This window comes from Pelophylax lessonae, assembly GCF_965119305.1.
Source record: "Pelophylax lessonae genome assembly, chromosome: 5".
NCBI lineage: Eukaryota > Metazoa > Chordata > Amphibia > Anura > Ranidae > Pelophylax > Pelophylax lessonae.
In genome coordinates this window covers 28,673,556-28,698,550 of record NC_138772.1, presented here as the reverse complement: position 1 = coordinate 28,698,550, position 24,995 = coordinate 28,673,556, and the positions used below count along the sequence as shown (strand labels likewise).

The window sequence follows — 24,995 nt, the reverse complement described above, 5'->3', positions numbered from 1 at the left end:
TGTTTCCTATTACTGTAATTAATACTGAAACTTATTGACCTATGGTCACTGTTTCCTAAGTTGTCCCGTATTTCTATATCCGTGAGCAAGTCTGTATTGTTGGTAATCAGTAGGTCAAGTACCGCATTGTTTCTTGTCGGTGCATTCACCATCTGACCCATGAAATTGTCCTGCAAAACATTTAGGAACTGCCTAACCTTGGCTGAGTGCGCGGTTCCTTCTGCCCAGTCTATATCTGGATAATTAAAGTCCCCCATTATAATGACATTTCCCATCCTTGCTGCCAATCCTATCTGTAACATGAGGTCCGCCTCACCCTCCTCCCTCTGGTTGGGGGGCCTATAGCATACACCCAATATTACCTTCCCCACCGTGCCTTCCCTTTGAAGTTCTACCCATAGGGATTCTGCCTCGTCCATAGCTCCATTATTAATATTATCCTTCATATTTATCTGTACACTGTTCTTAATATACAGACATACCCCTCCCCCTTTTTTACCTTCTCTATCCCTGCGATAAAGGGAATACCCCTGAACTAGTGCCCTAATCATTAGTATTAGTGGGAGGAATAGTGTCCTAATCATTGGTATTAGTGGGAGGAAAAGTGCCCCCATCATTGATAATAGTGGAAGGAATAGAGCCCCATCATTGGTATTAGTGGGAGGAATAGTTTCCCCATCATTATTATTTAGTGAAAGGAATAGTGCCTCCATCATTGATATTAGTGGAAGGAATAGTCCCCCCATTATTGATATTAGTGAAAGGAAAAGTGCCCCCATCAATGATATTAGTGGAAGGAATAGAGCCCCATCATTGATATTAGCTGAAGGAATATTGCCTCCATCATTGGTATTAGCGGGAGGCATAGTTTCCCCATCACTGATATTTAGGGAAAGGAATGGAGCCCCATCATTGATCTTAGTGAAAGGAATAGTGCCCCCATCAATGATATTAGTGGACGGAATACAGCCCCATCATTGATATTAGTGAAATAATTAGTGCCCATCTCAATGATATTAATAGGAGAACTAGAGCCCCATCACTGGTATTAGCAGGAGGAATAGTTTCCCCATCATTGCTATTAATGGGAGAAATAGTTACCCCATCATTATTTTTATTAGTGAGTGGAATAGTGCCCCCATTGTTGGTGGCAGTGGGAGGAATAGTGCCCCCATCATTGGTACCAAGGAGAGGAATAGTGCTCCATCGTTGGTGCCAGAGGAAGCAGTTATACTCCATCATTGGTGTCAGATGAATAAATTATGCCCAACTGTTGGTGTCAGTGGGAGAAATAGTGCCCCCCCCCCCCCATCATTGGTGTCAGAGGAAGAAATGATGCTCCACTGTTAATGTCAATGGTAGGAATAGTGCCTTAGATCAGTGGGAGGTGTAGTGTCCCAAGGACTGGATAAAGACAAGCAAAGGGCTGCATCAGGCCCATGGGCTGCAGTTTGAAGAGCAGTGGTCTGTTGCTTATGGTTAATTCATGGCCAGCAGGTTTGTACAGAGGACATGTTTTTAGTGTGCACCTAAATGCATGCGCAAAGAAAAATGTGCTGAGGGGAGAAGAGATGGATGTATGAGAGAATACATCTTCGAGAGTCCCTTTAGGTTTATTGTCTCCCTACGTATTCCTGATGCTCAGTTATGAGCTAGCTTAGGTAGTATGCACATCTAAATGGGTTCTGGAGGTGTTGCATTTGATATTACTCCATGTGTTAAAAGACTTGTGTATACAGATAACGTGACCAGACAAGAACAAGACATTGAACTCTGGACCCTCAATGATTCCTGTACAGCAAGAATAAAAGGAACAAGGTGGGAAGTTATATTTCCATCTGTATCTTATTTGCCTGGACATACAGGTGCATCTCAAACAAATACATCATCAAAAAGTTAATTTATTTCAGTAATTCAATTCAAAAAGTGAAACTCATATATTTTATAGAGTCATTACACACAGAGTGATATATTTCAAGCATTTTTTTTTCTTTTAATTTTGATGATTATGGCTTAGGGCCAGTTCACACTGCAGCAATGTCAGACATCGCATGTGATCTTCACCGCACTGCTGTGCAAATCACATGCGATGTCTGTGCAATGCGAATTCAGCCATACAGGTTTTATGGCTGAATTTGCATCGCATTCAGACCAAACTCGTGCAGGACCCTTTTTTTTTGGTCCGCACCAGAATCAGATCGCATGTGTGTTCACGCCTATGAGATCCGATTCATGTCCGAATTGAAAGTTTGCACTGCAATATACGAACTGATCTGGGGGTGTTAACTTTGAATTGACACTCCCAGCGGTATGGCAGTGTGAACTGCCTGCGAGTCGGGTAAGATGCAGGAACCCGCAGTGGATTCGCAGGGTTCCCGCATCGCACCAATGTGAACCCAGCCTTACAGCCCATTCAGACTGGCGCGACACGACTTTGTGGGGCGACCTGTGAAGTTGCGCGACTTGCACGGACTTCATATAATTGAAGTCAATGCAAGTCGCCTCCAGGTTGCCCCAAAGTAGTACAGGACCCTTTTCTAAGTCGGAGCGACTGTGTCGCTCCTATTAGAACGGGTCCTGTACTACTCAATGGCAAGCGACCGACCGCGACTTGTCAGGCGACCAAGTCGCCTGACAAGTGGCGCTAGTCTGAATGGACTCTTAAGGTGAAAGGTATAGAGTAACAAAGATAAACACCATCATGTCAAAACGTTACGTTTTTTGATACAAATACAGTGCGGCACTTTTTTTCCATGCCAAACTGCGTGATAACAGTAAAAGTCAAAGAGGCATTGATTTTAGACACAATATTTTGATCTTATATCCTGTAATAATAAACCCGTAGGGAGCCAGAGAGAGATCTTACCTTTTTGGAGAAATACTGCTGATTGGAGTTTATTAGGGATCTTGCTAGAATTTCCCGGTAGAGGGCTGCGCTGACTTTGGACTTGATAAAACACAGTGGACCAACACCAGCAGATGACATGGCTCCCCAAATCATCACTGACTGTGGAAAATTCACACTGGACCTCATGCAACTTGGACTCTGTGCCTCTCCACTCCTCCTCCAGACTCTGGGACCTTGATTTGCAATATGTATTTTCATCCGAAAAGAGGACTTTGTTCCGCTGAGCAACAGTCCAGTCCTTTTTCTCCTTATCCCAGGTAAGATGCTTCTGACGTCTCTGGTTCAGGAGTGGCTTGACACAAGGAATGCGACAGTTGTAGCCCATGTCCTGGATACGTCTGTGTGTGGTGGCTCATGAAGCACTGACACCAGCCTTAAGCTGGATACACACTATCCAACTTTTGTGGTTAGATTTCCTTCAGATTTACCTTTTCTATGTAGTGCAAGGGCCTGCCTGATTACATACAAATTGAAAGTGTTTAGGTTTGACCTCATATTATATGGCAGGGGTCTTCAAACTATGGCCCTCCAGTTGTTCAGGAACTACAATTCCCATCATGCCTAGTCATGGCTGTGAATGTCAGAGTTTTACAATGCCTCATGGGATGTGTAGTTCTGCAACAGCTGGAGGGCCGTAGTTTGAGGATCCCTGTTATATGGTTTTGGTAAGTCTAAAGGAAAAAGTCTTCAGAAAATCTTATAGTGTGTATGGCCCATTAGTCCACTCCCTATGAATCTCCCCCAAATTCTTGAATGGCCTTTCCTTCACAATCCTCTCAAGGCTGCGGTTATCCCTGTTGCTTGTGCATCTTTTTCTACCACACTTTTTCCTCCCACTCAACTTTCCATTAATATGCTTGGTTACAGCACTCTGTGAACAGCCAGCTTCTTTAGCAAGTGACCTTTTGTGACTAAGGCTGGGTTCACACTTGTGCAATGCAAGAACTGGTGCAGGTTCCCGTATCGCATGTCACTCGCAGGCAGTTTACATTGCTCTCTCTGCGAACTCGTACAGGAATCAGATCGCATGGGTGTGAAATGAACACCCATGCAATCCAATTCCAGTGCGGACCAAAAAATCGTCCTGCACCATTTGGGTCCAAATGTGATGCAAATTCAGCCTTACAAAGTGTATGGCTAATTTCGCATCACACAGACATGCAATGCGGTGCGAATCACATGTGATGTCTGTCATCGCTAATGTTTGAACCCAGCCATAATAAAAACCCCCAAAATATCCACACTAGACCACTCAAAATTAATAAATATGTGCAAAGCAGCCACTGTATAATTGTCATACAAACTGTGGAACTCCAAAGCAAAAAAAAAAAAATGTCACCTGCTGGTTAGGGTTCAGGATAAAGTGAGCCTGTCATCTCATTCTAAACTTTAAGTAAAATAAATCCCTGAAGCCCAGGTTGAGATTGCTTATACCTAATTAGCAAATATCTCTGATTGTCTGTCAGTTACATGCCATACATTGTGTGAATCTTGATGTTCCTCAGCAAAAAAAAAAAAAAGGATACCAAAAAGGGTTTCGTTGGGGGTCTTAAATTTTATGATAAACCATCACTGAGAAGAATAGGCTGCTCCCAGACCAGTGGTCTCCAAACTGCAACCTCTGGGCCAAATGCGACCCTGTACTTGCTTTTATCTGGCCCTTGGGGCACTATTCCTCCTACTGCCACCAGTGATGGGGCACTATTCCTCATACTGACACCAATGATGGGGCACTATTCCTCATACTGACACCAATGATGGGGCACTATTCCTCCCACTGATACCAATGATGGGGCACTATTCCTCCCACTGACACCAATGATGGGGCACTATTCCTCCTACTGCCACCAGTGATTGGGCACTATTCCTCATACTGACACCAATGATGGGGCACTATTCCTCCCACTGACACCAATGATGGGGCACTATTCCTCCCAGTGATACCAATGATGGGGCACTATTCCTCCCAGTGATACCAATGATGGGGCACTATTCCTCCCACTGACACTAATGATGGGGCACTATTTCTTCCACTGACACCAATGATGGGGCACTATTCCTCCCACTTACACCAATGATGGGGCACTATTTCTTCCACTGACACCAATGATGGGGCACTATTGATCTTTTATTGAAAAGAATCAAGCAACATATTTTATACAAAAGTAAAAAACAGAACTATAGTACAATATTTCAACTGAAAACAAAGGAATTCACATCCATGTGCAGAATATATACAATATATACATAATCCACTTCCAACATTCTTAGAAAACTATTTACATAAAGCAGCAGAGAGGGCCTAAGAGGCACAACCCATCACCTATGTATGCAGCCATTTATCAAAAACTAAGCATTAAGAAAAAATCTAGGGTGATAAGAGACAGAAAGCCACACCGGGAAAGAGACTCCTGGCAGTCAGGGAGGCTTGAAACCCCTCCACGCCTTCAGCCAAGCCCTCTGACCCCACTTGTCTCTCTCAAGCGCCCGAATCTTCCCCACCTCATGCAGAATGTCACACACCACCACCTGAACAGGAAGGATTTTACGCCGAAGGGTGACCTGACACCGTGCATTCCATGTGTAATAACGGACTACTAAACTAACTAAAAAAAGTGTATCCAAACAAAAGCCCCCACCAGTATTGAATGCTCCGTACACCCACTCAGCATAACCCAGCCTGGAGAGGAAAGGAACACCGAGGGCCCGCCCAACCTGTTTGTACACCTCTATGTTAAAAGGGCAACGAAGCAGAAAATGGTCCATAGTCTCCTCCTCACCTGTACATTCCTCCCGAGGACAACCACGATCCATCCCACTGCGGAATTTCAAATTGCCCCGAACATAGAGCCTCCCGTGGAAGCACAACCAGGCCAGATCCCTGAATTTAAGGGGGACTCTAGCCAAATTAATCAGTCTTAACCCTTCCCTCAAGATTGGGCCTGGGCAATCCCTTAAGGCCAGTGGGTCATGAAAGACTTCGCTCAAGACTCGGCTCATAAGGACTTTCCTCGGAGCGGATCTGAGATCTTCAGCCGACAGTCGCCACTGCCGCAGCAACTTCAGACACGGAGCGACATAGGCTGGGAGCTGACCACGATGACCCCTGAGATTCTTCACTTGGCCACCTTCTTCCCAAAGTCGCAGAAAAGGCCTAAACCAAGATCTAAACATGCCTGCCCATCCAGGAGGTTCCACTGCAAGCATACTACCAATGTTAAACTTGAGAAATAGCAGTGAAAAGAAAAGAACGGGGTTGACCATACCTAAGCCACCCTCCCTCCTGGATAGATAGGTGACATTCCTCTTGATGGGGTTCAGTCTGTTCCCCCACAGCATCTGGAAGAACACACTATAGATCCTAGCATAGAGAGACACTGGCAAGATGCAGACAGGGCTGACATATAAGAAGATCGGTATCAGGTAAGTCTTAATCAGATCAACCCTTTCCCTCAGAGATAACTTCCATCTCTTCCAGCTGACCACCTTAGTATTGGCAACTTCCAACCTGCCTTCCCAATTTTTGAGGCCATAATCGCCAGGTCCAAATTCAATGCCTAATATCTTAATTTTTTCCTGGGGCACTGGAAAGGTGTCCAGAGATCAAAACCCTCACCTTCCTTTCCCATCCAAAAAACTTCACTCTTTTCCTGATTGATTTTGGAGCCTGATGCTTCAGAGTACCGTGATGTCAGAGAGACCACCTCCTCCGCTTCATCTGTCCCAGTGACAATCACTGACACATCATCTGCATAGGCAACAACCCTCAAAGGCGGCTCACCCAGGATTCCCACTGGTACCCCACACAACATGCTGCTCTCTAGCCTCCTGATGAAGGGGTCGATTGCAAACACATAGAGCAGGGGACTCAGGGGACAACCCTGGCGCACCCCAGAGCCAACCTCAAAGGACTGTCCAACCCAACCATTAACAAGAGGGAAGCTTTCTGCCCCCTTATACAAGACTTTTAACCAATCGACAAAACCACCCGGCAGACCGTACTTACTAAAGAGCAACCACAGGTACTCATGATTGACACGATCGAAAGCCTTTGCCTGATCCAATGCCAGTAGATACTTTCCCCAGCCTGCAGCCCTGCACTGCTTCAAGGCCTCCCGGACAGCTAAAACCGCTGTGAAGGTGCTCCTACCCTGGATCGAACAGTGCTGATGGCGAGAAAGCAAAGACTCTGCTACTGCCGATAGGCGCCAGAAAAGTATCTTCGCCAGCACCTTTCTATCGACATTGAGAAGGCTGATGGGGCGCCAATTCTCAATCATCGAAGGATCTTTACCTTTTGAAAGAAGAATCACAGCTGAGAGTCTCATGGAAGGGGGAAGCACCCCCTCAGCAAGACAACTGTTAAAAACCTCTACCAAATGTGGGGCCAGAATAGACTTAAAGGCTTTGTAAAACTCAGCCGTCAGACCATCCGGTCCAGGTGACTTTTTGATGGCAAGCTGTTCAATTGCCCTCGTCACCTCTTCAACTGTGATCTCTTCTGTCAAATTCATCAAAGGGACATCTCCACCATTTAGACCTGGAGTAGAGTCCAAAAAGCTTTCCATCTTGTCTCGGTCAAGCTCTTTCCTCCCAAGAAGTTCAGCATAAAAAGACCTTACGACCTCCAGGATCCCTGACCTGGACTTTGTCAAGGAACCTGTACTATCCTTAAGGCCAACGACCATCTTAACAGCTACACCTTGTTTGCAGTTCTGGTAAGGGTCAGGCGAGTGGTATTTCCCATAGTCCCGCTCCAGAACCAAAGAGGTATGCCGGTCATATTGACACTTCCTGAGGAGGATTTTCACTTCAGAGATTGCCCCAGGATCTCCTCCTCTCGAGACAAGAATATCCAGCTTCCTCCGCAAACGTTGGTAGGTCATGTATCTATTAAACTGTTTTTTATTGGCTAGGCCCCTGAAGAATCCAGCAATCCTCTTTTTGGTCAGCTCCCACCACTCAGCCTTGCTGCTACAAAAGTCCAGGATGGTCACCTGTGCCTGAAAGAATTCCTCAAAGGATTGTCTAACATGTTCTTCCTCAAGGAGAGTCGAATTTAATCTCCAGATGCCTTTGCCCCTCTGAGGGAAGTCTGAAGCATTCAAGACCACAGATAGCATACAGTGATCAGAGAACTCCACTGCCTGCACCACTGGGGGTGAGAAAGCAGAGGCCTCCTTCAAAAAAAACCTATCTATCCTACTCTGACTATTACCTCGATGAAAGGTGAACCCTGTGTCATCCGGAAGGTGCTTAATGTGCACATCCACAAGACCAGCATCCCTAACCATACTATTTAAAAAAACGCTATCATATCCCAGCCTGTCATTGAAGTCCTTCCTGTCCTTGGGCCTAGTCACAGTATTAAAGTCACCTCCAAAAACTACTTGCCGGGATGTAAAAAGAAATGGCTTGATCCTTGTAAAAAGGCATTTCCTGTCCCACTTTGTGTGCGGCCCATAAATATTAATTAGGCGCAGGTCCTGCCCTCCCACAAGAACGTCTAAGACCATACATCTCCCAATCTCCACCTCAATAACCCGCCGGACAGTTACCATGCCGGTTTTAAACAACACCGCCACCCTGCCGTAAGGCTCGGCCGCAAGAGACCAGTAAGATGGACCATACCTCCACTCTCTCTTGGCCATATGAATATCTGCCAAGGAGGTGAGCCTAGTCTCCTGCAAAAATAAAATTTCAGCATCTAATTGGCTGAACAAAAAGAAGGCCATAGAACGAGCTCTTACTGACTTAATACTGGCGACATTTATTGTCACCACTTTTAACCGAGGGGGAACCGCCATTTGGGTTATTGGGTGGATTGCTTCTTAGCTCCCCTCTGCTGCTCATCACCAGAAGCCTCCCTCTTTCTTGAAGCCTCCTCCAACACCATTTCAATTTCTGAATTCTGCTCAGAAGAATCCCCAGATGAGGAGATATCCCAAGCAGAAGTCCTATACCGGTTAGAGACAGTCACTGGGGCATCCTGTCCCTGTTCCATCCTCCCCGTCTGTCTCTTCCGCCTTACAACCTTCCTTCTCTCCTCCAGGTACTGCAGGTCAGATTCAGAGATGCTTTCATCTCTTGTCTTCTTCTTTGAAGTCTTCACAGAAGACTTCTTTACAGAGGAAGCCGCAGCAGCACCCTTTTTGGTATCCTCTACCACTGGTGGGTGCGGGGCTTCTTTAAGGTCACACTTAGGAAGGGAAGACTGATCGGGAATAACTGACTCAGGGGGCACAGACTTGGCAGATTCTGACACAAGAGGAGCTGGTACAGTAGGCTGGGGGGACACAGGGACAGACACAGAAGGAATACTTACAGATACAGGAGGGGTGGGCACAGGGACTAGGGAGGGATCCTGAACAAGACCAGGGGAGTCAGTCACCGCAGAGGAGGATGGTACACCAGGGGCCTCATCCTCCATCCTGTCCAGCCTTAACAGATCATTTATCACCTCTCTATCCATATTATGCCAGGCTTCAGGACATCGGCTGTAGGGGTGGCCAAGGCGCAGGCACAGGTTGCACCTTATGGCCTGGGTGCAGTCCCTGGCCACATGACCCTGTCCCCGACACACTGAACAGATCAGTGCTGAACAAGAGGAGCTAAAATGGCCCTTTTCTCCACAGCGGTGACACAGTTTTGGCTGACCGGGATAAAAAATAGTCATCCTATCCCTCCCTATAAAGGCAGAGGAGGGCAGGTGACGGACAACATTACCATCCCGAGCCAACCTGACCGTTACCGACCAACCCCCGGTCCAGATGCCACGCTCATCATAAATTTTATCTGGCCTGGTCAAAACATCCCCATAATTTTTCAACCAGACCTCTAAGTCCCGAGCAGGAACACTCTCATTTGTAAGGATAATAGTAATTTTCTTTACTGTTGACCTTTGGGAAACTGCTACTGGCACCAGACCTTCCCATTCAGGTCTTGACCTGCACCGAGCCATATAGCGTTCCCAGAACAAGTCAAGACCCTCTGATCTGGTGAAACTAACCGTGTACTCCCGGCTTCCAGCCACATGTATCAGGGCATATAGGTCATTAGCCCCAAAACCCATATCTAAAATCAGGTCCACCACCATACGCCGTGCTAGAGGGACTGCACCACCTTCCCATTTAAGGAGGACTACGTTCCGCCTTGGACCCCCAGCAGTAGCCATAGATCCAAGACCAGATCCAATGTGGCTCATAGTGGTAGCCTGCAAGGGAAAACCGTGATTGGAAGCAGAGCTCCTCCTTGATTGTAACCCTGGCTTGATGATATTGCCAGGAGCACAGCTTACCACCTGTGCAAATGTAGGTTTATTAGGGCCAAGACCCCACACTGATGTCACATTATCAGGTATATTACTATTATTATTATTATTACCAGCTTGTCCTAAACCAGCAATATTATCAGTTGCACATACAATGGTGGGATCCACCACACCTGCAATGTTATTAGGTATAACTGTTTCTGATGCAGTACCAAGTGCTTCCTGCTGCTGCGCTGTAGAGTCCTGGTTAGTTATTACTGAGACAGTTTTGGGCTCAGCAGAAGGGGGGTTAATCGGCTCTTCTGGGTTTTGTAGTTCCTGAGCAGAAATGTCATTTTTTAAACGTAACATTTTCTCAGCAGGCAAAGCATTGCTGAGCACAGGGGTATCATCCTGGGTGTCACTGGGAAAAACCTCATTATTTGGCAAGGTGCTAAAAGGCACAAAAACAGTTTTGTCTATTACCTGAGACTTGATAGCCTTTATCTTATCAGGTACATGATCTGGCAAGTCCTCCACACCACCAAACACCAGCTTATCTCCCTGCACTGGAGACTCCATTACCTGGATTACGTTTAGCATGCCTCCTGAGCCCTGAGATGGCAATGGGCTGCTTACCTCACCTTGAGGGGGAAGGGGGTCAGAACATGGGGTCTCCTCCTCCACCTCCATCTTTGCAAACCTTCGGTCGTTGCTAAACTTCTCCCTGAAGGGACCATCCCTGCCTTCCATCATGGCCACGATGGTTTCCTGATGTTCCACACGGACTTTCGCTAATTGGACCTCTGAATCCATGGATCCACGGTTCTTGCTGAACAAGCCTTAACGCTGCTTTCTCAGGCGCTTTAAATCCGCTCTAAGCTTGTAGAGCTTGTCTCTTTCCCTATTGAGGACTTTGATCCCGGCCACCGCTCGCTCCCGAATGGATCCAGCATCTTCATCCTCACCAGGTACAGAGAGATCACCAACCACGGCTTGTCCAGGAGCAGGGGTGCCATCCAACCGTCCAGGGGATTGCTGAGAGCTTCCAGCAGGAGGGGCCCCGCTGGCCTGCATGGCCTCCCCAGATAGGGGCCAGCAGGGCTGGGAGAGATTTTACCAGACTCCCCTCTCAAACAGATCACCTGGAGCAGCTCCAGACACACAGCCAGAGAACCTTGCAGCAGCCACACCCGAAGCTGAATGATGGGAAACTACTCCTCCCACTGACACCAATGATGGGACACTATTCCTTCCACTGATACCAATGATGGGACACTATTCCTCCCTCTAATACTAAAGATAGGACATTAACTCCTTCTGGCCTTTCTAAAATCCAAAGGACAGTAAACTTCCCCTTTGTTTAGAAAGGTTGGGGACCCCTTTCCTAGACCATGGTTGCCCTCTACCTACTTAGGGACCCTGAGTAAGGTGTAGAAGAATGTCGAGTGCTAAAAAGAGTGTCTAATGTATACATCTTAGACAGGACTTCTTCAATGTGTTGGATGCCAACTGCTAAAGCGGAAGTAAACCAATCAATTTAATGGTTTCAAAAAACAGATACGTCCCTAGTATGCTGGGAATGTAACTGTCACATTGGTTGTGCTCCCAACCAAACAGTCAAACCATCAAATGGCTGGTGCCATAACTGATCACTTGTGCAGCACCATGGCATTCGCAGATCAAAAAGTTACTGTAAGATGGCAACTTCCTTGGCTGAAAAGGACAGGAGGGTTTAGTTCCGCTTTAATGAATTTGATACACTTCACCAACTCATTGCTGGTTCATTTTGACACTTCTCTTCCTTTTTACCCTAAAGGACACCCACATGGCAAAAGAAACTTTGATGTGCAGCTGAGCAGCCTTGTCATTGGAAGATGTCCATATGTGAAGGATCAGCTCTGTGCTCTAACCCCGGGGAGTAATGCTTTTTTTTTTTTTTTTAAAGGTTTTTATTAAACAAACAAAACACAGTACACCAAAAGAAAAATGGCAGTGCAACATAAAAGAGAGGATACAGAACATACAAAGCATCCTCTCCAATCATCTAACAAAATAGAGCCACAGTACAGAGAATACCCAGTAATCGTGGTAAAAAGGGGGGGTAACACATTATTATAAGCAATATATAACGACACATGCGGAGCAAAAGAAGGCACTTTAGACATCGCCTAGGAGGCGTCAGACACCGAAGAGGCAGTAAGATCAGAGTCTACCCAGAAGGACCAGATTTTATTGAATTTCTGCGGACATCCTCTGGCCTCATACGTCAGTTTATACAAAGGCAGAGCCTGATTAACAATAGAGATCCAAAATGGAACGTCAGGGGGTGTGGAAGATTTCCAACGGAGAGCAATAGCTTTCCTAGCATAGAAAAAGAGCAACCGCAGAAATAGTTTCGTGCGAGCCGGAGCATCCTCATCATCCACATATCCTAGGAGACAACGAAGGGGGCTACAGACATTGGACAATTGAGAGATATCAGTTATAAAGGCCGTCACCCCTGACCAAAAGGCACGGACAGGAGGGCATTCCCAAAACATGTGAAAGAAGGATCCCACACCATCAGAGCACTTAGAGCAGAGAGGGGAGGATAATGTACCAATTTTATGAAGGAACAGGGGAGTGTAGTAAGCCCTATACAGGAATTTTAATTGTATGACTCTATCCCTGGAGGAAATTACAACCGGGATTTGTTCAGGAAGGACGTCATGCCATACCTCCTCCGTCAAGTCCGGGACGTTCTCACGCCACTGGGACTCAACCACCGCCAAGCGCTTAGACTTAGAATGCAAAAGCCTACGATAATATGTGGAGACCAGTTTCTCATGTGAAGAGTCAGAGAGGAGATATTCCAAGGGGGATGGCTCCAGCGAGACATCCCGGAGGCCAAACTGCGCAGCCGCCGCATGTCTCAGCTGGAGGTAGCGAAAATGAGCCGTAGATGGTACAGCAAAAGTGGACTGCATGTCCGCAAAGGACCGAAAGGTTCCCCGGACATACAGGTGATCAACAGACTTCACCCCAAGACGGGCCCAAAAAATACAGTCGTCCCGACCGAAAAACTCCCGAAACCGAGGATTGTGCCAAAGGGGGGCATTAGGGGAGTACGACCCCGGAGGGTCGGCCTCACCCAATGCAGTAGCCGCAAAAACCCGCAGAGTGACCGAGATAAGTGCAGTGTTCGGCCTGCCCATAGTAGATCTACGGTGCAGCAAATTTTGCAGAGATTCATAGGACGTGAAAATAGCCGCCTCCAAGGCCGCCGCAGCATGATTGTCCTCGGGATGGAACCACCAATGTGCGTGTGCCAACTGGGAGGCAAAATAATAAAGGCGTAGGTTGGGCGCTGCCAGTCCCCCCGCTAATACAGGTAACTGTAACGCATCTCTGGCCACACGTGCCGGCCGGCCCCCCCAGATAAATGAAGTGAGGAGTGAATCGATGACCTGGAAACGACGTTTGGTAACATATATCGGGGAGTGACTCAACACATACAGAAATCGGGGAAGGAACATCATTTTAAAAATGTTGATCCTACCCAAAACCGTGAGAGGAAGCTGGGACCAGAGCTGTAGAGAAGATTTAAGTCGGGCAACCAAGGGATCTAAATTATTGGGGAGGAAACGAGACAAGGGAAGTTGAATGTCAACCCCCAAGTATCGAAACCGATCTACCACCTGGAGAGGGCATGATGCGAGAGAAGGGGGCAGAACCTGGGGATCCAGGGGGAACAGAGTAGATTTACTCCAGTTCACCCGGAAACCCGAGAAGTGACCGAAGCGATCAATAATGGACAATAGAGTGGGGAGGGATTGATATGGATCCGCTAGATATATCAACATATCATCCGCATACAAGGAAACCTTTTCCTCCAAGCCATTGATCACAAAGCCCGCAACAGCCGCACACTGGCGGATCTGCGCAGCCAAAGGCTCAATGGCCAGGGCGAAAAGTAACGGGGACAACGGGCACCCCTGCCTAGTACCCCGAAAAATGGGAAAGGAGTCAGACACGGAATTATTGACCCTGATACGGGCACGAGGGAGATAATATAGAAGTTGTACCCATTTTATGAACCCCGATCCGAATCCAAATTTCGCCAATACCTCCAAGAGATAAGGCCACTCCACCGAATCAAAAGCCTTGTGAGTGTCCAGGGCTACCACAACCCTGGCCCCCACAGAATCATGAGTCGTCTGAAGGTTGGTAAAAAGTCTACGCAAGTTGATCGAGGTAGACCGGCCAGGAATAAACCCCGACTGGTCCGCCCCGACCAAGTCCGTGACAACCGTATTCAGCCGTCTCGCCAGGACCTTGGCCAAAATCTTCACATCTGTATTAATAAGTGAGATCGGACGGTACGATTCACAGAGAAGAGGGTCCTTGCGCGGCTTCGGGATGAGTACTATAAGGGCTTCCGTCATGGAGGGTGGCAGACGTCCTTCCTTCAGAGCACAAGTAGACACTTTCAGCAAATGGGGGACCAGCAATTCCCTATAGTGAAGATACCATTCAATGGGGAAACCATCCAAGCCAGGTGTCTTATTATGTGCAAACGTAGCTACGGCCTTGTCAATCTCCTCTGTGGTCAAAGGGGAGTCTAAGAAGCGAGATTGGTCGACCGACAATGCGGGCAATTCAATATCATATAAAAAATCATCAAGTTCGACAATAGTGTAATGGGCCTGAGTGCGGTATAAAGAGGAATAAAATTCAACAAAACTATGAAGAATATCAGGAGTTTGTTCTACAATGACACCGGCCTGGCTGGTGACCCGGGGAATGATACAAGGTTGAAAATCCGGCCTAGCTAAGTAGGCCAACAAGCGACTGTTTTTGTCCCCCAGTTCAAAAATTCTTTGATTCTGATATAACAGCTTTTTCTGGGTGCGTTCAATAAGGACAAGATCCAAATCACGGGCTCTGGCCCGCCAAGCGGCTTGATTCTGAGGGGAGGGGTCGTCAGAGTATTGCCGTTCAGCCGTATGCAATGCCCGTTCGGCGTCAACCAACTTGGTCTGACGCGCCTTCCGAGCATGGCCTATGGCAGACGAGAAGGTGCCCCGCATAGTGGCCTTGAAGGCGTCCCAGGTCAGCAGTGCCGACCCCTCCCGTCCATTGAGCGCCCAGAAAGAATTCAATTCCGTGAGCCCCTGATCAGTCACCGCGGGGTCCGCCAGCCACAGAGGGCTCAGTCGCCACAATTTATAGTTAGGTGGGGACCCCAAAGCAAGGTCCACCAGCAAAGGGGAGTGGTCAGATACCGCCCGAGGGAGGTACCTGATCCCCGAGAGCGGACCCAGCAGTTCCCGAGAGAGCAAACAGAGGTCAATCCTAGATAGAGTGTGGTGTGAGCTCGAATAACAAGAAAACTCAGTAATCCCCCCATGTTTCCACCTCCAGGCGTCCGTGAGGTCCAATTTGTCTAAGTAGGAGCGCAGGGGGGTATGTTGGGAAGAAGCAGCCCCAGATCGGTCCAAAGCATTGTCGAGGACCGTGTTAAAGTCACCCGCCATAATAAGAGGGCCCTCCGCCATTTCCAAAACCAAACCCAAAACACGGTCAAAGAATGACTTAGCAAACGGCGGGGGGACATAAACATTCACCAGGGTATAAGGTTTACCTAAATATTCAATAACAAGGATAACAAAGCACCCCGAGGGGTCCGTCTTTAAATGTTTAATAGTGACTGGAGCGGATTTGGCAATTAAAATGGACGTGCCTCGGGCATAGGAAGAGTAGGTAGAGTGTAGCGCATACGCCACGTGTGCCCGCTTAAGGGCCATAACCCTGGACTCCTGGAGGTGTGTCTCCTGTAACAAAACAACGTGAGGACTATGGCGTTTTAAATAGTCAAACATCAGAGACCGTTTCACTTTAGAATTTAGCCCCCTGACGTTCCATGAGATTATACGTAGAGTAGACATAGAAATATACCAACAATCAGCGTTAGCGCCCCGCAGGTCAGCCCAAAAACAGGCAAACCCCGAAGGGCCAAGGCACAACCAGCATCTGAGAGGAGCCCAGAAAAAGGAGTACACATAAGACATAAAAAAAGTGACCACAGTAACATAGTAAACAAAATCAACTGTATCGCATAAGGAGAGAGCATGACCCCAGAAACAAAAAAAGGAAAAACTGTACCGACCCTGTGGATCAAAATGGTGCAAACAAACAAACCAAAAAGAAAAAACCCGCCTAGACCCGCAGGTTGCGGATGGCAATAGTAACAAACACCCCCTCCCCCCACCCTAGCCCACCCGGCCCTCAAACCCCAACAATTGATAGCTTTGTAGCCCATAACAACAAAAGGAAGTCAAATGCAGGGAAACGTGGATCTGCTCGTCCTGTAGTAGACAAACGAGAAAAAACAATAAAAAGGAAAAAGATGAGGGGGGAGCCCCCCCACCCCAAAAATGCCCATCAGAAAAAACAGAAGAATAGGAACCCCGACCCTCAGAAAAAGGGAATAGCCATCTGTCCCAAAAAAAATCAATCAAGCGAGAGAGGGTCCATGAAGAGCACCAGGACGAGCCCAGAGCCCAACCAGATTATCAGCAGATAAACAGTCTTTCATCTAGGAGGAGACCGCCGGTCCTGGCGGCCAGGGGAGCCACGGCCCAAGGAGTCCACCCAGTGCGCGGCCTCCCGAGGATCCTGGAAAAAATGAGCCTTGCCTTGAGAGATGATCCGGAGACGGGCAGGATAAAGCATACTATATGGTAACTGGAGATCACGCAGCCGCCTCTTAACTGCCATAAAGGAGGCCCGCTGCTTTTGGGTGGCTGCAGAGAAGTCAGGAAAGATGGAGATAGCATTATTATTGTAGGAGACACGGCCCTTCTCCCTGGAGGCCCGTAGCACAGCCTCCCTGTCCCGGAAATGCAGAAGTTTAATGAGAAGAGGACGAGGTGGCGCCCCTGGTGGCAGGGGGCGCAGCGGCACCCTGTGCGCCCGTTCAATGGCGAATAATGGAGAAAAAACATTCTTCCCAAAGGTGTCAAGGAGCCACTTTTCCATAAATGATTCGGGGGTCTTTCCCTCCGCCCCCTCAGGGAATCCCAGAAAGCGGAGGTTATTACGTCGGAGGCGATCCTCCATGTCAGTGATCTTATCAATGGTGGCCATGTGACCCCTCTATAAATCAGACACAGAGGCCTGCAATGGGCGGTGGGCATCCTCCAGGTCGCCAATACGTTGTTCTGCGTTGCCCACCCTATGGCGGAGATTATGGACATCCTGCTTCAGGAATGACATCTCCATCCTCACAGACTCAATTTGAGTAGTGAGAGAGGCCTGACAATGGCGGATGGCATCCATGATGGCAGCAAGGGATGGCTCAGGCCTATCTACCCCCACCCCTGCCTCAGCAGTGGGGTCCAGGGGGGAGGAAAGAAGAAGGTCACTCACAGTCTCATGCCGATGCAGGGAAGAAGATTCGTCAGGCTCTGAACCACCTCCGTGGGAGAGAGAGGTGGATGGCTGCGAGGATCGTGCAGCAGCAGCTGGCTGGCTCGAGCTCCGTGGCGGGCCGGCGCCATCTTGGGACCGCTCGAGGAGGGAGGCCGACGGCCGGGATCCAGGCGCCTCCGGACCAGGGGGACCGATCTTCACCATCTCCGCTGATGCACCGAGGGATCAGGAGTACACGGGCGTCGGAATCAGGTGAGTAGTGGCTCGGGGTTCCACAGGATCACTGAAGGATCAGGGCAAGCAGGAAAGAGCTCCGGGACCGCGCTGCTCTCACATCAGTAGCCGGCCACGCCCCCCCCCCCCCGGGGAGTAATGCTGATACAGAACTGTGTGTAGTAAAATGTGGGGTGTCCTTGAAAGAAATTTGTGGGCAAGCTTTCATGGCAGTTATACATGAAAAATCAGGATGGCCACCTTCTGGAAAGGTGGGGGTGGGGTGGGGGTTGTAAGACAAGCAATTCTTTCCCGGGTGACCAGGCCAGGTATTTTTTTATTTGGCGTATCTTAACAAAGGGAGGGTGTGACTGTTGGATGCCCTATAGCTGCCCACACAGAATCCTGATAAATGTCATCCAAGTCATTTATCTTTTATAATTTTCTTTTGCTAAGACTTTGAAATGTGATCCATTCTGGCTGCGTACGGGTTACTTTCTGGCCAAGTGGATGCCACATTTGCCCTCATGCAAGAGAATAGCTGAACAGCTGCACGTGTTGCTCATAATAAAGCATCAGGGGAAGGAAAGTGACCAGCTGATATGAGGCCTTTTTCTAATTTTAGACCTTTTGGGCACCAGAACTAATGTGATTGGTTCTCAGCAATGTGATGAGGAAGAGATGTTCAGTTTACTTAATAGGGGTACAACAAACAAGGTCCAGTGTCACCAGCTTTGAGCAAATGGATAAGACTAGACTAGTCTTCTACAGCAAACCTTCTCTGACCTTCTGAAAATCCTATTTGTCTGGTTGCTGTAATAATGGACAGGCTTCGAAACTTTGAGTTATTGACCTGGACCCAGCACCCAGATCAGGAAAGTCAGAGCAAAGTCAGAAGTCCTTGTTTTGGGTCAGTGACTTAATGTACTGAAGTCAAAGGTATGACAGCAAGGCAAAAAAGGTTTTCTTTAAACATTGACCACCAAGCAAGACGGATTCCTCACATGGGCTGACTGGCAACTTTCAAGTACAAACCAGAGGCCCATGGTGCAGCGACTCATCCGCCCCCCAACCCCCCCTCTTTCCAGCCTCCTCCTGACCCCCATTCCAGGCTGAAGCTCTGCTCCAAGTACTCTCTACTCACAGGCCAAAACCGGCCAGTGGGGGGCGGATAGGAGGAGCTGGGATAGCTTGGTGGGGGCTCCAGTGGGGCATGGAGCCAGCCTCTGCTCAGACATAGTTTACACCATCCATGCTGGGGGGGAGCCCTGCGCTCTGTCCTTGTCTTCAATCTGCACTCAGTAGGTCAGCGGCAGGGACTTTTTACTTTTCTTCACCAGGAATTCTTTAGCCATGTCTGTGGCAGAAGCAGTGCAGCCCTTTTATGGAGTATTAGAGCAGCCCAGAGGGCAATTGCCCCCCTGCCCCCTGGCCATGTCCTCCGCTGATTCTAACGAGCAGGGCCCTCTGATTTCTCCTGTATTAAAGTGTATTTAATAGCAAGTGTATGATATTCTTATCAACACTGATTTGGGACTAGTAGTATTATCCTCTGACGTGTTGCCCTGCCTGCCATCGCCTAAATCGCATCGTGAGATACCGGTCTGTCTTGGTCTCTCTGGCCCTGAGGAAGCCTTGTGCGAAACGCGTCAATTTGCTGGGGACCCTAAGACCGTGTTCCATCAGAGACCCAATGTCATCATCTGATATTAGTTATTAGCAACCCCATACTGGGAAGTATTCCTACAATGCGATTCTTTATGTTTGATGTGTTTTATGTTTTTTACTGGAACTGTCCCCATGTGTTTTAATCATGTACAATAAAATTATGATTTATTAGTCTACATTGTGTCGTTATGGATCCTTCTCCTCCCGTTAAGCCCATAAAGCCCCATCTTTTTACTTTCTATTTTTTGATATATACTCACATAGGGGTATTGGCGTCGTTTACACAGGTATTTTTTGTGTCTACTGATTAAAGTGTATTGTATTTGTACTGTCTACCCTCAAGTTGTAAAGCGATGCGTAAACTGTTGGCGCTATATAAATCCTATATAATAATAATAATAATAAGTTATGCTTTGTCATACAAAAGCTCTAGAAATACCAATTGTGGCTAAGCACTACCCTTTACCTTGAATTCCTCCTGGAAAATAGCAGTACCTTTTATTGTTTGACTGTGCCATTCCTGTCTTGTAGCCTCATAGCTGTATATCTGCAGTGTGACAGCATCCAAGGCAGCGGTCTCCAACCTTCATGGTGTCAGGGACCCGTGTCGTGGCAACCAACTTTACCAGGGACTGGGAAGGGGGGAAATATTTACTGCACAGTCCCACAATGTCCTCAGTTCCCCTTAACATCATAGTCCCCCTTTACATTGAAATGCCCCTTTACAGTGCAGTGCCCTTTAAAGAGAACTGACCAACTTATCATGTTAACAAGCGGGTGATTTATTATGAAGACTCCCACTCTCCCTCTCTGTGCAAATCTCCAGCTGCTCCCACCCCCTGCTCTTCTGATAGGATGACATTGTCAGCGGGGCGACCTAAGAGAGGACACACAAGCTAAGTGGCACAGTCGCATGGCAAGAGGTGAGTGACAACTGCGGTCTAAAGGAGTCTTTCTGAAAGGTGCTGTGTCCTCTTGTTGGAAAAATAGACATACATTGATAGTGGCTGTGCAACACCTTCATCTGTGCTCATTCCCTCGCCTCCTCTTTTCCTCTGTTTGGAGCCACCAGCATGCAGCCAATCCAATACCAGTGCATCTGTTGCTCCATGGTCAAGCAACCTATCGATACACTAGCTGCTGCTAACTGCATATCCTTGTGTTTCTCTGAAGCTTTTGGCCTTCCCATACCTGTGAGCAGGGCTGGATTAATGTAGGGGCTATTGGAGCTGCAGCTCCAGGCCTCTACCTTAATATAGGCCTGGGTTGGCCATATTCACTGTTACCGCTCTTCTGTCACTTGTAAACACAGAAGTCTGACTTCTGTGCTACAAGTGAAAGCACGCTTTTCCCGGCAGCTCCCTCAGAACCTCCCCACACAGCACGAAGGCTGGACACAGAGGGACAGTACCAATGCATGGATGTGTTTATGGGCTTCAGAGAGGGCATCCGATGTTGTATTAGGCATGCGCGGCTGCACCCTTCCTCCTCTGGGTGCATGCTGAGGCACGGCCCTTAAGGCCCTTCAAAATCCTCAGGACCAAGCCCATGATGCTCTTAATCCGGTCCTGCCTGTGAGGTAGTTGTACTCCAATACTGGGACCCCCAGGTGTTGGATGCTGGGACTCTCAAGTGTTAGGATGTCATCATACTGAGATCCCCAAGTGTTAGGATGTCATTATATTGGGACCCCCAGGTGTTGGGATGTCATTATGCTGGGACTCCCAAGTGTTAGGATGTTACTATACTGGGACTCCCAAGTGTTGGGACGTCAATACGCTGGGACCCCCAAGTGTTAGGATGTCATCATACTGAGACCCCCAAGTGTTAGGCTGCCACTATACTGGGAGCCCAAGCGTTAGGATGTTATTATGCTGGTACCCCCAACGCTTGGGCTCCCAGTATAGTGACATCCTAACACTTGGGACTCCCAGTATAGTGACATCCTAACACTTGGGACTCCCAGTATAGTGACATCCTAACACTTGGGACTCCCAGTATAGTGACATCCTAACACTTGGGACTCCCAGAATAGTGACATCCTAACACTTGGGGGTCCCAGTATAGTGACATCCTAACACTTGGGACTCCCAGAATAGTGACATCCTAACACTTGGGGGTCCCAGTATAGTGACATCCTAACACTTGGGACTCCCAGTATAGTGACATCCTAACACTTGGGACTCCCAGAATAGTGACATCCTAACACTTGGGGGTCCCAGTATAGTGACATCCTAACACTTGGGACTCCCAGTATAGTGACATCCTAACACTTGGGACTCCCAGTATAGTGACATCCTAACACTTGGGACTCCCAGTATAGTGACATCCTAACCCTTGGGACTCCCAGTATAGTGACATCCTAACACTTGGGGGTCCCAGTATGATGACATCCTAACATTTGAGGGTCCCAGCATAGTAACATCCTAACACTGTACCTGCAACCAGGTGTACTAGGGGGGATGTCCCAGTCCATGTTTGAGTTTGTCCCGCACTTTCTCCTCTCAGTTCTCCTAGTGTTAAACTACTAAATAATGGAATTGCACTTCTAAAATTATTTTTTCCAAAACAAGTTTTAATTTTATTAGCAGAAACATTCTGACAAAAAAATCACCCCCCCCCCTCTCCCCAAACCCCACAACATATGATTTGACTGTGTTAGAAAAAAATATGTTTTTAGTAGATGTGTCATCAGATTTTTTTTTTTCTAGTAAACAATTGAAGATGAGAAGAGCTTCGTCCATTCTACACCATGCATAGAAATCTAATGGTCACAGTACACCTTCATTGTGTTTCTTGGCAAAGTCCTCTTGTAGAACAATGATTGCAGAGCCGGAACTTTGTCCTGTCCTTTCCGAAAACGGGGATCTTCCTTATACTAAGATCAGACACCTGGACACTTCCTGTATCACCCTTTAAATACATGACCACGGCCTACCCCTAAAGCCTTTTTAATTTTCTGAGCACAGCACTTCATGCCAAAAGTGCTCCCGCACTAATTGCCTGGAGGAGTGAGACTTTCATTTTCTCAGCCTCTACATTATGTCTATTATTCATTATGTGTTCTTTAGTGCCGGCCTCAGTTACTGTACTGCTATCCCCAAGCATTATAAATAAAACAACCTCAACATCCCTTTAATCCCGCATGCTCCTCTTTAATGGCCACTGGGTGGTGCAGACTTTAGTTCTGCAATCGGCTGATCAACTATAAAAAACTGTACTCGAGCAACTGACCAGCAGCTTAAGTCTGCAGCATCCAGCAGAGAGGAGCATGCACATCTAAAGGGATGCCAGAGATGTGTTCTTCAATATTACATAAGGGCTTGTAAAAGAAGATCTAAGGCAAGGTGCTGTCATGTTTACCGGAGCCTGCCAGCCCCTCCCACCAACCTCAGTCATGCAAAGGCTTAGCACAGTGGTATCCAAATTGTGGCCCAGGAAACGGATCCGGCCCTTGGGGCACTATTCCTCCCACTGACACCAACAATGGGGAACTATTCCTCAAGCTGATAACAACAATCAGGAATTATTCCTCCAACTGATAAAAACAATCAGGAATTATTCCTCCAACTGATAACAACAATGGAGAACTATTCCTCCAACTGATAACACTGGGGAACTATTCCTCCAACTGATAACAACGGGGAACTATTCCTCCAACTGATAACAACGATGGGGAACTATTCCTCCAACTGATAACAATGGGGAACTATTCCTCCAACTGATAACAATAGGGAACTATTCCTCCAACTGATAACAACGATGGGGAACTATTCCTCCAACTGATAACAATGGGGAACTATTCCTCCAACTGATAACAATAGGGAACTATTCCTCCAACTGATAACAATGGGGAACTATTCCTCCAACTGATAACAATAGGGAACTATTACTCCAACTGATAACAATGGGGAACTATTACTCCAACTGATAACAACAATCAGGAATTATTCCTCCAACTGATAACAACAATGGGGAACTATTCCTCCAACTGATAACAACAATCAGGAATTATTCCTCCAAATGATAACAACAATGGGGAACTATTCCTCCAACTGATAACAACGATGGGGAACTATTCCTCCAACTGATAACAACAATGGGGAACTATTCCTCCAACTGATAACAATGGGGATCTATTACTCCAACTGATAACAATGGGGAACTATTCCTCCAACTGATAACAATGGAGAACTATTCCTCCAACTGATAACAATGGGGATCTATTACTCCAACTGATAACAATAGGGAACTATTACTCCAACTGATAACAACAATGGGGAACTATTCCTCCAACTGACACCAACAATGGGGAACTATTCCTCCAACTGACACCAACAATGGGGAACTATTCCTCCTATTGAAAACAATGGTGGGGTAATGCTTACTCTCAATAACAGAATGGCATTTTCTACTCCCACCAGGCACATTCCTGCCCCCCTAAAGCCTGCAGGACAGTAAACTGGCCCTTTGTATACAGCGTTTGGAAACCCCTTGCTTAGCAGAAAGACCCAATGATGATGTCACTGGGTCTCCAAAGAGGTATTTATTGAAAACAAATTGATATGAGTAAAAAATGTAAATTGCATGTGGATCGGGACTGGGGGCAAGGGAAGGTATTATATATGTACATTACACTTCAGCTTTAATTAAGGGGTCCTTTCAACACTCATTAGTTACATTGTAATGGTTAAGCACATAGCAAGCCTTCAAGTCTCACCAACGACACTATCTGCATGGAGTCTGTATCTGCTCCCTGTGTTGGTGTTAGTTGGCTCTGCTTTCTTTCAATAACCCAATCACATCCTAGTAGGCCATTTGGCTTTGACACAAAATCAATGTATTGTGTGTGATTGTGCTGCAGACACTGGATTGTAAGCTCCTCTGGGGAGTCAGATGGGTGTGAATGGTTTAGTGCAGGTTATCTCAAGCAGGGTTCTTCCTGAGGTTGCTTGGGGTTCAAATTTCTGCCTCTCAGATAAGTTCCCAATGACACCATTGTTCCTTTTAGCTATCTGTAAGGGGGGTAATTCTTCCCAATGATGACAAGAGTAAGAAGCATTCTTCCCACTGACTGTCACACTAATGTGTCATGAGTTGTAGATTTTTCATTTTTAGCAGAAAACCAGAAATTTATTTCAAGGGTTCCTCTGTGTTGAGAAAGGCTGGTTTAGTGTCTTGGGAAATACATTGGCACTATTGACTGTAAATGAGTAAAAATCAACTAATCCAAGTCCTAAGTCCTTTCAGTAAACTTTCTGTGCTCTCCTCACTCATTCCGAGGTAACATCCTGAGTTTAACTCTTTCAATTGTTATTTTTTTTCCCCCGTTTTCCAGAACACATCACGTCCAGCTCTCGATGGCGGAATCCAGTTACATTTTTGTCAGCCGCAGCGTATTGAGGCGCACGGGGATGAAAGTAGCTCCAGAAGCATAACGGATCTCACGGAGCATTCCCTCCCACGTCTTCACATCTTCATTATACCTGTAAGTGCAACATACATAAAACATGTCAATGTGGTCACTGTGCGGGAACTGTC

At 47.2% G+C, this 24,995-nt stretch overlaps 1 protein-coding gene across 1 annotated transcript in view; it reads right to left on the bottom strand.

Moving 5' to 3' along the window:
- Window positions 1-24,626: 24,626 nt before the first annotated feature.
- The window catches only part of KLHL40 (kelch like family member 40), a 37,240-nt gene continuing 36,871 nt past the window's right edge, over window positions 24,627-24,995 (bottom strand). The window contains exon 6 of the mRNA XM_082259572.1: window positions 24,627-24,940. Coding sequence (XP_082115698.1) covers window positions 24,829-24,940 — 112 coding nt within the window. The 3' untranslated portion in view covers window positions 24,627-24,828. The remainder of the gene's footprint in view (window positions 24,941-24,995) is intronic.